At 53.0% G+C, this 17,527-nt stretch overlaps 6 protein-coding genes across 6 annotated transcripts; 4 read left to right on the top strand and 2 right to left on the bottom strand.

Annotated features, from left to right (window-relative positions):
* Nucleotides 1-12: 12 nt before the first annotated feature.
* On the top strand, nt 13-3,123 carry MRS44_005301 (uncharacterized protein; the record flags this gene model as incomplete). The annotated part of the gene is made up of 3 exons (XM_065622541.1): nt 13-1,065; nt 1,233-2,823; nt 3,044-3,123. 3 exons carry the CDS (start codon nt 13-15, stop codon nt 3,121-3,123), a joined length of 2,724 nt encoding a protein of 907 aa, XP_065478613.1.
* A 117-nt stretch (nt 3,124-3,240) lies between these two features.
* MRS44_005300 (uncharacterized protein) lies at nt 3,241-6,219 on the top strand (the record flags this gene model as incomplete). Its single annotated transcript, XM_065622540.1, has 5 exons — nt 3,241-4,354; nt 4,415-4,736; nt 4,820-5,312; nt 5,364-5,476; nt 5,517-6,219. 5 exons carry the CDS (start codon nt 3,241-3,243, stop codon nt 6,217-6,219), a joined length of 2,745 nt encoding a protein of 914 aa, XP_065478612.1.
* A 1,785-nt stretch (nt 6,220-8,004) lies between these two features.
* Nucleotides 8,005-9,660, top strand: MRS44_005299 (uncharacterized protein; the record flags this gene model as incomplete). The annotated part of the gene is made up of 12 exons (XM_065622539.1): nt 8,005-8,051; nt 8,106-8,193; nt 8,251-8,264; nt 8,323-8,407; nt 8,460-8,479; nt 8,529-8,601; nt 8,660-8,801; nt 8,860-8,924; nt 8,996-9,118; nt 9,172-9,287; nt 9,361-9,524; nt 9,587-9,660. The coding sequence occupies 12 exons, from the start codon at nt 8,005-8,007 to the stop codon at nt 9,658-9,660; spliced, it is 1,011 nt and encodes a 336-aa protein (XP_065478611.1).
* Nucleotides 9,661-10,726: 1,066 nt separating this feature from the next.
* Nucleotides 10,727-11,854, top strand: MRS44_005298 (uncharacterized protein; the record flags this gene model as incomplete). The annotated part of the gene is made up of 1 exon (XM_065622538.1): nt 10,727-11,854. One exon carries the CDS (start codon nt 10,727-10,729, stop codon nt 11,852-11,854), a length of 1,128 nt encoding a protein of 375 aa, XP_065478610.1.
* A 1,123-nt stretch (nt 11,855-12,977) lies between these two features.
* MRS44_005297 (uncharacterized protein) lies at nt 12,978-14,475 on the bottom strand (the record flags this gene model as incomplete). Its single annotated transcript, XM_046283169.2, has 4 exons — nt 12,978-13,481; nt 13,539-13,576; nt 13,629-14,180; nt 14,247-14,475. 4 exons carry the CDS (start codon nt 14,473-14,475, stop codon nt 12,978-12,980), a joined length of 1,323 nt encoding a protein of 440 aa, XP_046135546.2.
* Nucleotides 14,476-16,145: 1,670 nt separating this feature from the next.
* On the bottom strand, nt 16,146-17,484 carry MRS44_005296 (uncharacterized protein; the record flags this gene model as incomplete). Its single annotated transcript, XM_046283909.2, has 3 exons — nt 16,146-16,303; nt 16,354-17,434; nt 17,482-17,484. The coding sequence occupies 3 exons, from the start codon at nt 17,482-17,484 to the stop codon at nt 16,146-16,148; spliced, it is 1,242 nt and encodes a 413-aa protein (XP_046135547.2).
* Nucleotides 17,485-17,527: the final 43 nt, after the last annotated feature.

Here is a 17,527-nt window from a genome sequence, read left to right as displayed (position 1 = left end):
CTTACAGTAACGATGGATGCAGCAGGGCTTGGCATCGGCGCGGCTTCGCTACTGTCGCTCTTTACGGCCTGTCTAGAAATACACGACACGATCGAATGCGGTCGGCGCTACGGCAAAGACTACGAGGTACTCACGACTAAGATAGGCATTGAACGCGTGCGGCTCTCGGTCTGGGGCGACACCGTCGGCCTGCCCGGACTCGCGGCCGAAGGTGATTCGCGAGCGGAGACGGGAGTCGAGGTCGACCCGCGGCTACATGACGCCCGAATCACCAAAGCCGTGTCGGATATCCTCCACTGCATGCGGCAGCTCTTCGAAGACACCGGTTCCTTGACGCGGCGGTATGGACTCCGGCCGGCCAACAGCCAGTCGGTTGCGGGGGACAGCGGCGGGGGTAACGCGCTGGTGACAACGTTTAAGAGGACGTACGCTCAATTACAGTCATCGATGTCACGGAATCGGCGCAACACATCCCTCGTCGCCACGACGCGATGGGCCATCAAGGATCGGAAGCGGTTCCTGCGCTTCGTCGAGGACCTGCGCGGTCTCAACGACAGCCTGAGCGCGCTGTTTCCAGACATCAGTGAGCAGGCACGCGAAGCGATGGTGACCGAGATCAGGTCCTCGACGGATCTCGACTGCCTGCAGATTGTCGAACAGGCAGTTATGGATCTGGACGGCCAGGAGCAGTTGGCCGAGGCGGCGAGTGAGAGGATTGCTCAGCTCTCGCAGCATATTGCGACCAGTGTGCATGACGATGAGTTCGACACGGAGACGGCCGAGAGCGCGAGTGCGCACGATGGCAACATTCACGCTGGCAACATCAACGTGTCTCGCCTGGCCCGGCAGCTAGAGAAGCTGGAGGTTGTTCTCAGAGCGAACCTGAAAGGTTCATTGCAGCTGTCCATTTTCAATTCGTCTGGTCCACATTACCATGGCTTTCTTACCTGGGAGGGTATTGAGAATGATGAGTTGCTCGCGGAGAATGACAAGGAGATGGAATACGTCAAGCACCCATATCTGGCGTGGTGTGAGCCTCAGTCTATGCACGGTATCGGGACTCCAGTGCGTATAACTAACATTTGAGACAGCGTTGATGCATGAAACGGAAACCCTAAGAAGCGAGCAAGGCCAGTTTAGCAGCCAAGACAGCGAGGTACGTCAGATCCAACGAGTTTCCTCCGCCACGGCCTTCTATTCATACTAACTCGCTTTATCTTCCACATCCTCAGGCCAGCCGAAAATTCGAGGGCAAATTCCCCGGCACACGAACCATCGAAGGCTACGCAGCCGACTTCAGCACCTGGGCGCGTGAGAACAATCCCGACAACAACACCGAGACCATCTTGTCCTTGTCTGGTGATGTGCCCAACCACGCAGTCCTGCAGCTTGTCAAGTGGCTCCGTGACCTAAAGCTCCAGAGGCCACTGTTCACGGGCCAGATGGACATCGCAATGGGTGAGAACGTGACAAAGCTGCTGGGTCCAAACCGGCTGAGACCGGCGGAGGGTATTGGGTACGACACGCGGCTCGAGGTCATCGACCTGCTGTCCACGCTTAATCGGGGCGATATCTTCACTGACGTGCGCCAGAGCCCGTCGCTAGGGGCCCTTGCACTAGCCGGCCAGGGCCTGGCAAACTTCCTGTTCCAAATGATTGTGGCATACGAGTTGAAACTGCGTCTCGCGCAGGGGGGTGACATCATCATACTCGGCAACATGTCAGGCAGGGCCGTGGCTGCAATGGAAGCGGCAGAGCGGTGGATCAATGGCGTCCGGGTGGAGATTCTGGATGTGAAGAAAGAAACAGTTGAGATGCAAAGCCTCGTGCATGAGCAGCAGGTTGAGGGATTGATCCGCTTCGCCGAGCGGCTGGCCTGGAAAGAGGTGGGCGAGATGCGCGAGTTCGTCGAGGACGCCTACGCGAATCTATGTGCCGGCATTCTCCTCAACATCAGCCTGTGGGACTGGCTGTTTGGATTAATGCTGCCAGGGTCCGCCTTCATCTTCACCATCATGAGCGCCCTCGTCGCAGCCACGCCGAGCCTTAGAGCGCTGGGAGCCCCCGGGTACGATGGGTCGGGACTCGTGCTTGAGGACCGGTCATACTGGCGCGCCAAGTACGTTCTTGGCCGTGTCTTGGGCGGGATGAAGCGTATGAGGGCCGCCAACGGCTGGGTCGGGCCATGCCCCGTGCCGGTAGGCGCCAGCGATGGTCAGAGGATTACGAAGGGCTGGTGGCTCGTTCATGCAAGAAACGTCTCCTTTGCACTCAAGGAGCCGATCCCCTTCCATGTTGATGTCGATGACTCTGGACGGGCATCGACGCGTCCGCACAGCTTAGGCGGCAATTCGTCGCAGGCAGAGTGGGTTCGCACCATTGGAGATCAGTCGAAGTGGGTGGTACCCGTCGGCCCCAGGAATACCCCCGATGTGGTCGAGTTCCTAGCCTTGCGGCTCAAGAAGCTGGGCCGCAAAGCCACCTCCAGCAAGCCTGAACCTCAGGAGGGTGTTGGACTGGCACTCGGCGCGGATGCTGCTCCCAGTCCTGCTAAACCGCCAGCCCAAACTGACGGTGAAGGGGATGAAAAGGAGCCATTACAAAGAGCTATCCTGGAGCTCAGCGTCAATCACGAGCCAGTATCATTCACGCTGTACAACAATCCCGTCTTCATCGCGGCACCGAGATGCATCGATGGGCCCCATGCGGTTCATGAGCGCGATCTACCCAAACTGCAGCATATCCTCCGTGTCGGTCAGCTCTCGGGGCATATCCACAATGATAACCGCGTGCTAATCATTGACGCCACTGGGCAAGGGGAGTGTGAGCTGGTGGCGAGGGCTTGGTGTGCTGAATACGGCCAACATGCTATTCTGAAAAGGGGGCCAGGGACCTGTTTTGCATGTGCTGTCAGGGCGGCTAGTGCCGAGGGGTTGGGCGTTGGATGTGTGATTTGGACGTGATGAATGCCGTAGCTAGCTCTAGCATCATGAGTTTCCATCTTCCTCGTATCCATTAGAACTTGATCACCTCCCTATCATAGGCGGAATCCCACTGTGGCATTGGCTTTGCAGCAGAGGTTACCTCATGTTGCAGGGCGAGTTGGCCGCTGGTGGTGGCTGAGTAGCAAGCTCCGCCACGCTTTCCCGCAAGGTTGTCGCAGCCGGACGATAAATGTTGAGAGCAGCCCCATGTTGATGTGCAGCTGGAAGACAGTGCCATGCATCAACAACGACAACAATGGAAGTTGCAGCCACAGCAATCGGCGTCCTCGGTCTGGCGGGGCTTTATACCACCTGCGTCCACATGCTCGACACGCTCTCGGCTGCCGCACGGTACGGCATCGACCGGGAACTCCTTCAGACCAAGATCGAAGTAGAAAGAGTTCGGCTTATGATCTGGGGAGAAGCAGTGGGACTCAACGAAATCAACTTGGATCCGTCCAAGACGGAAGTCACCGAGGATGAGCTCGCTGTCCTTGACGAGTCACTCCAGACAGCAGCCCTTCTCACAGCCGTCGCCGGGCTGTTGACTTGCTTCGTGCGCACCTTTGAAGACGTCGAGGTACTGCAGAAGCGCTACGGACTAGTTCCGCCAGCCAAGACCAAGGGGAAAGAGAAGGACCCGACGACAACGACCGCGGCCGAGAAGCCAACAGGGGAGATTCTACTCACCACCTTCCGCAAGACGTACTCCAGTTTCAAAAACCGGACAGCCTCGGCGCAGAAGCAAGCCTCACCGCTGACCAAGGCGCGCTGGGTCGTGGCCGACGAGCCAAAGTTCCGCGATCTGCTCACCCAGTTGAAGGCCATCAACGACTCGCTTACAGCTCTCCTGCCGGCCGTCCGCAAGAAGACTCACGTCAAGATGCGCGACGAAATCATGCGGAGCAACGATGCGCACCAGCTGCAGAACCTAGTCAACGCGGCCGACGACATAGCGGACCTGATTTCAGAGACCGCTAGCTTGAGGCTTGAGATGCTCTCTACCGGAGGCCACAGGATCCCAGCCAAACCGGTACCGAGAGTTGTACATGTGGCAACCACTGCGGACCCATCGGCCGTAGCGGTGCGGCAGCGGGCGCTTGCATCAGATCCGACATCGTTGGCTTTGCAAACCTCGTCCCCGGTGCCGGCGTCCCAGCCTTTAAATACCAGACCGTCGCCGGCTGCCGAGCAGGTGTCAGGTCTAGGTCCACGAGAACCGCTATTTGGGCCCTACGATGACACAGGCTCTCTTGTTATACACAAGGTTTACTACAAGCCGGACAGGTTTTCATGCTATTCATGGCTCTCTGGCATAGGGGAAGCGCCGGAATTGGAAGAGATTCAGCCAGTTTTTCACCCCGCCTTCGGTATGGTTGTTACGCTTACTTGCGCTCTCTTCCGATTCTGTTACTAATCATATCTAATAGCGTTACGGTTTATACCGGACTCAATCCTGGACGTGGCCAAGAACATCCTTGAAGTCGACGTTGAAGCTGACGCCAAGTACGCCGGCTGGTCTCCTGGCTCAACCTCCTTGACTGGTTGGGCGGCGGAGCTGAGCTTTTGGAGAGAGATGGGAAAACAGCCAGAACGATTTCAGCGGAATTGGAGGCGTGTTTCCGGCAAACCATCTCTCTCCTCAGACTTTGTCCATAAGAGATGGAAAGCGATTACACGAGATGGGCTAGGCGAGGACTGGACAGAAAAGAGAGGCTTCGAGCAAGTCCGGCAGCTTGTTGGGCCGAGCGAGTAAGTTAAGCCGCTTCACCGGAATCGAATCCGCCACGGTGGAACAAACCTACTCTTATCATGCTGACTTCCCCCTCCAACAGATACACCTGGCTCGACCCCGAAGAGGGCTTCAAGATTCGGCACCAGATATCTGATCTGCTTGCTGACATGAGTAACTCGCCTGTACCCAGCTTTGAGGGCACGGGTTGTATCGGCATTATCGCATGTGAGACGGCGAATCCACGCGGCAATTTCAACTTCGTAGATGTCCTAGTGCAACTGGTGGAGGCCCGCGAGGTGACATTACGTATTGCGAGCGACAAGCGCAGATGGTACGGTGGCATCACCGACCGCATCGTCTACGACATGATCGTGGCTGAGCTATGGGGCCAAAACATGGAGCTCAAGGATAACGGCATGTTCGAGGCCCATAGGACGATCAAAGAGCGACAGTTGGACGGCATCATCAAATTTGCCGAGGAGATGGAGTGGCCGTACGTGGACGAGATGCGCGACACGGTGACAAAACTGCTTGGTCCGAAAGCAGACGAACTTCAAATACACATTCGCGCCTTCGACTGGGCAAGCGGCCTGGTCCTCCCGGGGGGGCCGTTCTCCATGGCAAATCTTGGGGATGCTCTATAGCCTATCGACGACCCTGACAACGCGGATGCCCAACACGGTGGTTCCGGCGCGCAAGGGGAATTACGGCATCGTCTATCCCCAGGCCTCGTATTGGAGCGTGCGGTCGGTGCTAGGTAAGGTCCTGGCGCCCCTGACCGACGCAAGAGGGAGTAGGATGAAGTGCCTTGGTGGCTTCGTCGGACCGTGTCTCTCGCCATCTCTCCCGGAATCCACCTTTGGGCTGATGTTGGAGCTACAGGCCCGCCAGGTGATCTCGGACATGGAGGAAACCAATCTGGATGGCGGCATGGCTCGTACCGTGATGCCAGTTGTTGAGAGCAAGCAGGGTAAGGCAGCCGACTGGGTTGAGCCAATGCCGCCGCCTATGTCTACGGACTCGGTAAAGCTGCAGACCCTGCGCCTAGGCAAGGTCGCCACGGACCCCGTCACCACAGGCACCGTGGCCACGGGCGACCGGAAGCCGCCGCGGTACACGGCGCGGCTAGATTTCTGGCTGGCCAAGAGCAAAACTATGGCCACGATGACGCTGCGCTCCAACAGCATCTTCATGGCCGCTCCGCCGTGCCGGGGCACCCACCGCATCGACCCGCACGAGGCCAGCCAATATACCTTCCAGGTCCTGGAGATCCGGGACCTGCCTCGTGCCGAGCCGGGCGCGGGTATGGGCAACGCGGCGGTGATCGTGATTAACGCGACGAGTGGCGAAGCGGCCCACACGTTTGCGCGGGCGTGGTGCAGCCACCGGGCAAGGAATGCTGTCGTTTGGAAGAGAGAAGGCGGCAGGTGCTGCTTCAAGTGTGCATTGATGCTAGCAGGGAAGATTGGTGTGGCGACGGGGATATTGATTGTTGGTTAACTACGGTCTCAGGGGCGTGGTAGGAATAATAACTAGATAAGTAAGTAGGTAAGACATCTAAATCGACAAAATCCCACCCAGATTCTACAAGTCTATATACCAATGAACCTCTTCTGAGAAGAGATAGTGCCCTTCTAGATAGATAGGTATGTATTAGTTTTATTGCGGCGATGAGGGCTCACGTCACTGGGTAAAATACTTATCTAGCAAAGAATATATAGTTAACGCTGACGTAGATAATAATAATTTCATACTTACGCAGAGAATAAACAATGGACTAATAGGTTGCGGCCGTGGGCAGGGCGTCGGGAATGCTTCAGAGCTTGAGGGCCCAGAAATGGGAATAAGAGAGGCCGTTGATACTCAGCCAGTGGGGTTGCACAGCCAAAGGGGGTGAGCAGAGAGGCCTTAAAAGCAGCCACTGTGCTAAGTCACGTGTCGCTTGCGTTTCGTCTCGGAATACCGTGAGTATCTGGATACGAGTTGCGAGTAAACGTTGTAATGGCCCGCCTTGACACTCCGGCCTTGCCCCAGCCCAAACTCTGGTAGATTTGCAGGACGACGAGGGCGCTCAAGCGACGGGCTTGTCACTGAGTTTCCTAGCATCTGCCGGACGGGTCTTGATACTGTGAAAGCGGCAGGGGAGACCTTGGACCTGCACCCGGCAACCCCAGGTTGACCAGGGGGGTCACTTGGTGGTGGGTTTGCCTTACTCCACGACTCAACTTTCTTGCTTCCCAGGGCAATACCGTTCCTACCACGAATGAAGAATAGCCAGACTATCCTGGATAACAAGGATGAGGTTTTGGGAAATATTCGATTCCTGTTCTGGCTTCTTGACAATCTCCAAGGCAAAAGCGTGTGCTTTTCCCTAGGACAACTCTTCATAACCTACCCTACTGCAGTCCTGAACAGAGTGGTGTGTGATTGGTGAGTTGGGCCACCAGCAGGGGTCCATGGCGGTTACACTAGCCGTGTCCAGAGATCACCAGCGCCAGGCTCATCTTCCCACCTAAGAAGGGCTTGGGTTGCCTGGCTGATATTACAATCATAAGCAATCGACACATAAGAGATGGTTCAAATATGGTATATCAGTAGTTAATTAACATAGAGAAAGAAAGAACATATTTCTTCCGCTCTATGAGCACCTCTTGGGGAGATAAAACACAATGGGGGTAATGTAAGTTTGGTAGCTCCAGCCTAGCTTGTTACCCGAGCCAATAAGTGGTGAGATGGTGACTACCCCGACCCTGGATGCTAGGGAGATGGTGTGTACACATCGCTACAGGACAACCAACAATGCCAATTCGATCAGTGTTTCTGACGCCGGTTAACACCTACTCGAAGAAATGTCACTCTATCTCTAGATACTTTGTCACAACCAGACCCGCGGTTGCCGTCGCAGGAGACGGGGAAGTGCCTCTGGCATTGGCTCCTGCTTGGTCGTCAAGAAAGTCGTGTTGGGAGGACCAAGCCCTTCAGCCTTCAAGTACCTTGAAGGTACCTCAACAGATACTGTACTCTTAAGCCACTGCGGGATAAGCTTGGGCGTTCTCCGCCCAGACCTCTGAGCTGATCGAGAAATGTGATTGGAGCGCCTCAACTCCAGACTCAAGGATTTGTAATCGATAAATCGCTCTTCTATGAGCAACACGTCCTGTAATTGCCGCTGCGATACTTGTGCGCATATAAAGACTCGGTCGCCCTGAGATCCAAGCGACAATCTCATTCAATCACGCCACTTTGAAACAAATCGCAACTTCATACCGGAAACCTTGATTCGCAATGTCTCTTGGCAGAAGAGTTCTTCTCAACAGCGGGCACAAGATCCCGTGAGTGACGAAAATTACCGCAAGGCGGGGAGATGGCTGACGCATTCGGTATAGCCAGCTGGGTTATGGGACCTGGCAATCGTCGCCCGGCGAGGTTGCCTTGGGTGTTTTTGAGGCCCTGAAAGTTGGTTACAGGCATTTGGTAAGCTCATAATTATTACTTGTCAGTGGCGTCGTGCCCCTACTAACATGATATCAGGATCTTGCCAAAGTGTACGGATTGATCTTCTTACGCGCTTATCTATTCCTCCACAGCTAACGTCATTTGTAGATACGGAAATCAGCCCGAGGTCGCTCAGGGTTTGAAGAGGGCTTTTCAGGAGATTCCAGGCCTTCGACGTGAGGACATCTTCATCGTATGTACCCCCCGCCTTGGAACTCAGCAGCTCACTCAGGTCGTGTAACCAGACATCCAAGTTGTGGAACTCGTGCGTACTCTTTCTATCCTGCCAGTTGCTTCACTCACACCCTACGTAGTCAACATGACCCCGAAGTCGTTGAATCTGCACTCGATGACTGTTTGGAGGAGCTTGGTCTCGAGTATCTTGATGTAAGCAGTCTTTGGAATATGGACCTCGACATGATTTTGCTAACTTGACGCGTCCAAGCTCTACCTCGTTCACTTTCCAATCTCGTTCAAGCGGAGCTCCGTCCATGTCGGCCAGGACCTGTTCCCACTGACCGGGGGTAATCAGCCTGATGGTGACGTCGTGATTGATGACTCAATCTCGATTGTTGACACCTGGAGAGGTCAGTAAACATCCCTTGCCATTGTCATTTCAATCACTCATGTTGGTGGAATCTACAGCCATGACCAAGTTGCCTCAATCAAAGGCTCGAGCAATCGGAGTGTCCAACCACACCGTTGAACATGTAAGCTGGAGTGAACTGCAATATTTGTGATACTTCTAGGAGTGCTAACAGAATTCCTATGTTAGCTCAAGGCGATTATCGACGGTACATCTGTCGTTCCAGCCGTCAATCAGATTGAGCGCCATCCCTTGCTTAGACAGGACGATCTGATTGCCTTCTGCAAAGAGAACAACATCCATATTACCGCCTATTCCGTATATCCTCCCAGTTACCATCTCATTAGAGGTTGAACTGACTCTGCAAATAGGCTTTCGGGAACAACATGCTCAATGTCCCGTTGCTATTCTCCCATCCAGACATCAAATCACTGGCTGAGAAAGTCTCCCGCGAGAGAGGCGAAGATGTTACTCCCACCCAAATCTTGTAAGCACCGTCGGGTACCTTTACAGAATATCAGTGCACATCAATCTAACACGGCCCTTTCACCCCGTCGTAGGCTTAGCTGGGCTCAGAGCGGTGGGCACAGCGTCATTCCCAAGTCGGTCTCCCCGGCTCGCATCGCCTCAAACTTTGAAGAAATTGACCTGTCCCCTGACGACCTCCGAGTGGTTGACGGGGTAGGCAAGGAACAGAGGCGGTTCAATATCCCGTACATTGCAAGTGAGTGATAGTTGGGTTGACCATGCGCAAGCGATGATGCTGATCGAGGGAAATCCGAACAGACAAGCCACGGTGGGACATCAATCTTTTTGGCGACGAGGCCGAGGCGCCAGCAACGCACAAGGTCATTATCTAGGCCAATCTTGCCTTTGTCCTCGGTGAGGATCTCGGAGGGATAGCAATGGAATGGCAACTCGCATATGTACCTAGTAGTCCTGGTCTCAGTGGCGGTTCATGTGTCGAGATTATCTTGGTACTTATTCTAGAGGGAGCAAAGTATCCCATCTCGATGGATCTCATGCGTGTTACCGGCCCTCCCACCATCGTTTTATAGCAGTGACGTGTCGTGCTCCATGATGTGTCATGCATGTGCTCCCCTGGTAAGGCATCCCATTCAAGCCTACCATCTTGTTTACGTTAATTGTAATAATGCCTCTCAAAAAAGACAAGACATCAGCCATTTGATTGTAGCGCCCTGTCTTTAATCTCTCTTTGGCCTTGAGCGAGCGTTCAGATCAACTGCACTAACAAGATCAACATCCTAACCACCAACATCAGCCACTCTCATTTGACGTAATTGCCACTTGATGATCAATACATCACAGCACTTGACTAAAATACAAAACCAAGCCTCTTGATCAACACTTGATGATCAATACATCACTTGGCCTCCAACACTCCGGCGAGGGCACTCAACCAGGTTCATTACGATACGAGGGCACTTGCGCTAATGCGTGAGCCGTCGAAACTAACGGGCGTTGCTAGTGGCCTTTCCATCATACAAGGTTCTCTGGGAATACCCATTCGTGCTTTCTTTCTGCCTCCCCTTCAATCTCACTTGCGTCAACCCCTTGTCTCAGATTCAGCTGATCCATGCTCATCGGACGATTTGAGTCCCGGAATGAGAGCCGCACTTGAGCATGGGTTGGTGGAACATTCCCAAGAGTTTGGATTAGGTACTATGAATGCGTGTGAGAAATAATAATAGTAAAGCATGTTGTATAAATCCAAGCATCGGAAACCAGCCTGGCCACAACAGCTTTTTCAAGCCAGTCACTCTTTTGTCCACTTCTTCTGACACTCGTTTAGAACACAAGCGTTGTACGCAGTTCTCTCTTTACTTCCTGTTCTCATCACGGCTTCTTCGATCTCGTTATCTTAGACTTGAACCGGACAAAAAGTATTGAAAGACGAACGAAAAAATGAGAATCCAACCACTTCTTTTGGCTACCTATGCGGCCCTTGCCGCCAGTCGAACTCTGCGTTGCAAAGCCCATGAGCATCTCTCGTATCATCGCAGCCACTACACTTTGCCCGGAGGAGAGCTGGCCTCAGTCACTCCCAGCATCTCAGTGGATGAAGCTACTACTTCACATGGCTACAACACTCTCTCACCCCTGCCCCTGAATGCGACCACGTTGGCCAGCCTTGTTCGCACAAGCGGCTCAATTGAGCATCATCCATCCTCCAACCTTCCGGTAGAGACGTCTCTATCTACAGCTACAGCTTCCGGTTCCGCATCGACTACCGCCACCACTACTGTGAGAGCTATTTCTTCGGCCGCTTCGGCTGAGGTAGCCAAGTCCAGTGGTGTACCAGAAACTGTCAACTCTGACAAGCGACCCAAGAAGGGCATGTCCTTCACCAACCAAGACGTGGCACAGGCCTGGGGTCAAAAGAAGATTGGCTGGGCTTACAACTGGTGGACTGGTCGAGGAGACATCCCTGCGGAGATGGAGTATTATCCCATGGTCTGGTGTCCCACCAAGATTGGTGTGGACGGCTGGACAAAGGACGCCGAAGCTGCCATTGCTTCTGGGTCTAAGCATCTGCTGGGTTTCAACGAGCCGGATCAGCACGGGCAGTGCGACATCCCAGTGGAGCAGGCTGTTGAGGGATACAAGAGTTACATGAACAAGTTCAAGGGACGAGTTCTCCTCGGTTCACCGGCCGTCACCAACAACCCCGCTCCTCGAGGTCTCGACTATCTCAGCCGGTTCCTCGACCAGTGCGGCAACAATTGCCATGTCGATTTCCTCGTAACCCACTGGTATGGGGTGGAGCAGAATGGAGTGTGGAACTTCCAGCATCACGTCAACAAGACTATCGAGCTCGCCAAAAAACACGGTATTTCGCAGGTCTATATTACCGAGTTTGGAATGACGGGGGCCGACGTCGAGACGACCAGTGCTTTCATTGAAGAGGTTGTGCCCTGGCTGGACCAGAACGAAGCAGTTGGTGGCTATGCGTACTTTGGATTCTACGACGGCGTTCTGATGAAGGGCGATGCTATCAGTGAGCTTGGCCTAGCCTACGCAAGGACGGGTTAGAAGCTTGTGGTCATCATCCTGCTCTGCAGGGAGAATGTCGCCTCTCGCTTGACCCCTCTTTTTCTCTTCTACTTGGCTCCTAGCGGTCTTTGTTTTTCTGTTTGTCCTTTATTACCTAGCATTTTACCGTACTTGTCTGTGCTGGATCTCAGGCATAAGTATATACCTCTGAATAAAATGGCCCCTGTCCAGCTGGCTCTGAACTTCAGCTACGCGCCTCTAGAATCGATACAACTCGCGGGTGATTTCTAGACCCTCTATTGAAGATTTATTTAGCCCTATCCCATACCCAAAGTCCATAACCTTGAGATAGATCAAGGCAGCCCAGGCTGGCCTTCTACGCCGCGTTCGCCCGCCTCGCGAAAATTCTCGAAAGGTATGATCATGGATTCTCAGGCTGGCCGGCTCATAAACACCCGCGGAGAGCGCGGAACGACGGAGGAGAGTGACGTCAAAGAAAAAGTAATAACTGCCGTTGCTTAACAATCATCATTCGGGACTTGTCAGAAACCGCCCATCACTCGCGTCAAATTACCCCGAGGGCGGCGGCCGCCCCTAAGAAATTTGACAGGTTAAGCGAGCGTACAGGGGTAAAGATCGGCATCGATCGTAGAACTGGGCTCTAGCGTAGGCACGAGTAGTTAATCGAAGAAGAGTTCGAATCACCGGCGTTGTTGATCGTCGCGCACCTCCTTGGGCGGTGAGAATGAACCGGGGCTGGCTAGACTTTCGGCTTTCACAACACGTAGTAGGCACGAGGAACAGGTTCTGAATATTTCAAGTTTGCCGCCACCTCCGTCAAGTGGTATCCTCTCAGTTGAGCAGTTGTTACAAGAGCTCGCTTTCCTTTGCATTAGTTCCACCCTGTGGTTTTTATCGTTCACCATCACATTCATTCAAGCATAGTGTCGGTTCTTCAATGCAAGTCCGGACTTTTGGATAATGCCAAACAAAGCAATTTCTTGAAGACTTTTCACCCTCAGTACATGCAAAGCCAATCTCTCTCGATGTTCCATACACATCATGGACATGCTTCATAGCTCTGTTCTCTTTCTTCCCCAAACAAGATAAGCTCGCTACCATGAGGGAGAGACAACCTATCCTACATAATAAGGATCAGGTCTCAGGACACATTCGATTCCTGTTCTAGCTCCTTGGCAATCTCCCAGGCAAACTTGAACTCTTTCTTGGCACCATCCGGGTTAAGGAACCCAACCGTGCCGCTGGCCAGGGCAACCCCAGTCTTGGCGTCAACGAGGGGAAACTGAAGGGGTGGGTCGGCATCTCCGTTGAGCTGGCCGATGGAGCGCACGGCAAAGAAGTCTCCCGTGACGTTGGTTGGTTCCTCAAACACCGAGAAGAATGGGTAGCCACCCTTGGCATAGGTCTCGGCAGAAACAGGGCTCGGGGGCGGCGGGTTCCCAGTTATCTGCTGAAAGGCAGCACTGTTCAGGATCTGAACGTTGAATGTGATGGTGTTCGTCTTCTGGTAGTCGCGTTGAGGCAGCTCAACAACGCCTTGCTTGATGAGGCCCCCAGCTGCAAGATTCATTTCTGGCTCTAGGTAAGTGGGCATTTGTCCACCGCCGCCACCGACCTGGTTCTTATGGCAATCAATGATGTCTCCCTGTACAAATATTAGCGCTAGGATAGTAGATGAACGATGGATAACTTGGTAGCGTACATCCTGGAACCCTCCGTAGTCTCCTAGTGTAGTGCCAGCTACAGCCGTTAGCAATCCACCATCACCGCATGTCAAAGCAGGCAGGATTACCTCGGAGGGAATTGCCGCGATAAAGAAGCCGGAAACAATCTTTTTCGATGGCCTGGTACCGACGGGACTTGCCGGCGTTGCTGCCCATGTTTTGTGCCACGCGTATGAGATCGTCAACCCGGGTGCGGTTACTGACCTCGCAAAAAACCTCAGTGTTGTTGTCTGTCAACTTGATGGTGAACCTCGCCCCCTCGGATCCGCCACCGTCATTATCCTTTGGAGAACGATCAAGGCGAGTGATCTCAAACTGTAGACCCCCAACGGTATCATTGCCGGTAACCTGAGACTCAACCGAGTATCCAGTTCTCATCGGCATGGCCACAAACTGGCGGACCACGCCTGGCTCAACAGCGAAGCCATCAAGCCAATCCTGATAAGGCACCACGATGTAATCCTGTACGGTCTTCCCCTGTTTGACACGGTTGCGGCGATGGAGAGAGGTGCTCGCAGTTTCAACGGCCGGTTCGCCTGAGATGACGTTGACGTTGCCAGAGTAGATCTTGACAGCGTAATTCTTCTCGGAGGAGAAGCTAATCCACATGGCCTCGCGCTCTAATTATAATCAAGTCTCCCATATCAGCTATCCGAGGCTAGGCGTAGAAGATCGTCGTCACTTACGGAACATGGGGAAGAAGAGGCCGCCTTTCTGGGCCATCACGGAAGGGAGCTTTGCTGCGTGTTCGCCGACATTAAACAGCGGGAAGTGGCCGAGCGATGGGGGTAGTTTGTTCTTGTCGAAGTTGTCTGGGACACGAACGGTTCGATGAAAGGTGATTTCCAAGTCATCTAGCTTGATCGTGTCCGACAACTGGATGTTGGGATCCCACTGGGTGAGATTCTCCGCCATTTTTCAAGGCTTTCTCACAATGTTGTTGTGCTGGGCCAAGGTAGAATCTTGAAGATGGTGTTGATGTGGAAGGAGAAGTAGGTATGGGTTTCTAGGGGGGTTTGAAGCTGTTTAAATAGTTCGCTTTTTCTGGATGCGAGGGCCGTGAGTAGAAGAATGCAACGTGGTAATCCAAGCCCGTAATCATCATAGATTGCGAGCCCAAACAAGGCAATGTGGAAAGAACTTCTCTCGGCTTCCAGAGAGTTTTATGCCCAACATCAAAGGAATGGATAAAAGGTTTGTGTGGCACCATCAAACATGGCATGCTAAATGTCCGTTATCCCGGTTTGCTGCATGGCTAGCGCCCTAAACTGGGCCTTTGAGTCACAGAAGAAACCGTTTGACCTTGAAGGAGCAATCTTTTTGAAAAACGCATGCGCGAGTAGAATGAAGCCCATCGTCCAGCGCCCCTGCAACGCTTGGTTGGCCCCTCATGTGGCAAAGGCTAGATGCAGATGTAACGGACCGAGAAGAGTACACCCAGCACGGGCCGCAGCCTATGCGTATGGGAAGCGAGAGATTGGATGAAAATACTGCGTTGAGAACCTAACTCAGATAAGTGATTCTTTGTTAAGTGGATGCGCAAAAGCCTAAACTTGAGAAACCGAGCCCACCGAAAATGTCCGCCACAATTATGCCTAGATTCCAATACCCGGTTTCTGCAGGTTTCATCCTTGCCAAACCTCTTTGGATAGGAGATAGAGCAAAAGGCCTGACATGATTTCCTGCCTTCTCTTGGAGTAAAACGTTGGTTTCGAATGCCGATCCGGGCTCGGGAATGTGGGTCGCGCCGGCGACTCTCGGTGCTCCGCTATCACCGGCCGAATCCACCTCCGGGACGACGATGCGGTCCACAACGTGGGTCATCCTTGCCTCCACTCATGAAAAATCTGCTTACGATGCAGAGGGACCCCATCAACTTGCTTAACGAAGCCGTTTCCCATCGGCCGCGTGGCCTAATGGCTAAGGCGCTAGATTTCGGTCTCTGAGCTCCCGAACTCTCTAGAGATTCCAGGTTAGTTCACTCACAGCATCAGCCATCGAATCCCCCACTAACAGCTCCCAAAGGTTCGAATCCTGGCGTGGTCGAATGATCAAGCTCAAATTCCTTTTTTTGTCAAATTTTTCTCGTATAGGTGGATACGGGGAGGATTCTTTTTGCCGTCAAGCCCTACACCGCGACGGCAAGCACGGTTGGCAACTGACTTCTTTGTTCAAAGGAACTTGTTGGAAATATGAGCTTACATGGATTTTCTTGTTCAAGTTCCGCTCAACAAGTCTTGGGTGTCGTGCGTTACGTCTTGCTCAGTATTTCACTTGGCGAGACTTACCTACCCTACAGTGATATCAAAACTTGATGCATGTGAATCTTACCCTCAGCAGAAAACTTGCCGGAACCTGTAAAGAGATCATCACCCGTGCGTATAGTCGATATGAACGCCCTTGCTGCGTAGTAATCCTCTGAAAGGCAAAAGGTCTTAGTTATCGTCATTGGTTCAATCATGTCTCTAGTAGAGGCCATCAGCCAAATTAGCAACAAACAAAGTTATCCACACATGACAGCATCAACTGCAATCATGAAACACCGTAACCTAAAATGTGTCCACGCAACAAATAGCCCAATCCCTTTACAGTGATGCCTTAGGACGCCACTTCGCATATGGATGTCCATCTAGGCCGGGAACGAGGTGATCCACAGCACCCGTGTTCACCAACCCAGGGTGGACTTGAGAGAGATCAGTGACACCGCAGAGTTTCATTGTTGTCTCAAGTTCGTCTTTGAGTACTATGAAGCAGTTAGCTAGGTCAATTTCAGTTTTTCAAACAAGTACTTACTCTCGACATATTTCTTGACACCCTCTTCACCATAGTTGAGTGCGTACGAGAATCCTCTCCCCACACCTACGGCCTTTGCCCCCAGGCAGAGTGCTTTGAAGACGTCGGTTCCACGTCGAATACCTCCATCAACCAAGATCTCGAGCTGGTCAAATACTTCAGGGCAGTTCTTCTGAAGTTCGAGAAGTAGGAGGATAGTCGCTGGGCTTGTGTCCAAATTCCTGCCGCCGTGGTTACTTAGAACGATACCATCCAACTTGTGTTGGGCCGCGAGCTTGGCATCCATGGCAGTCATGACACCCTTGAGAACAATACGACCAGACCAGGCCTTCCTCAACCAAGCGATGTCTTTCCAACTGAGCGAGGCATCCACCCAGTTACCCATGATACGTCCGTAGCCGCCGCCCTTGCCATCGCTCTTGGCCTTGGAGCCGCTTGGGATAGAAAGACCTTCCTCGGCCTTGGCTCGCTCATCTGCCTCTCTCTTTCCGGGAACTGGGCCGTCGACAGTGACAAAAATTGCCTTGATTCCCAGTGCCTGGACTCGTGCAAGAAGGTCCTCGCTCTTGCCCCGGTCCTTATTGACGTAGAGCTGGTAAAAGAAGGACTGACCAGCATCTCCTTCTTTGACAATCTCTTCGACCGGGTACGATGCTTGTGTTGAGATAGTCTGGATGACATTGTTCTCCTTGCATCCTCGCGCAACCGCCTTCTCGCCTTCAGGATGAACCAGTTTGGCCATGGCAACAGGTGAGAAGTAAAACGGGACACCGCTGTCGCAACCAAGAATTTTCTGCTTCGTGCTAACCTTTTCAACATCAACCATTACGCGAGGACGCAAGATCATTTGATCATAGCAAGCTGCGTTCATGCCCTTTGTTATCAGATCTGTCGCTGCTGAAGAGTAAAAGGCCCATGCTTTGGGGTCGAGGGTCTTTGAAGCTACTTCTTCAAAGTCGAGGGTGCTGATCAACGAGTCGAGAGGAGGTTTCTCTCCGGGCTTTGAATCCACGGGCACCGTTGCCGTTGCTGGTGGAAGATTGGAAGCACCTTTGCCAGGCTGTTGAGTCTCGCTGCTAGGCTGATTTGTGTTAGCCAACTGTGGAGCATTGATGGGCAGGCACACACCATGATGAAGGGATTCTTGTTTAACGTAGGTACGTCGAAAAAAGTG

Source organism: Fusarium solani (genome assembly GCF_023522795.1).
Source record: "Fusarium solani strain SB1 chromosome Unknown bctg00000002, whole genome shotgun sequence".
Lineage (NCBI taxonomy): Eukaryota > Fungi > Ascomycota > Sordariomycetes > Hypocreales > Nectriaceae > Fusarium > Fusarium solani.
This window is presented reverse-complemented; position numbering and strand designations above follow the sequence as displayed.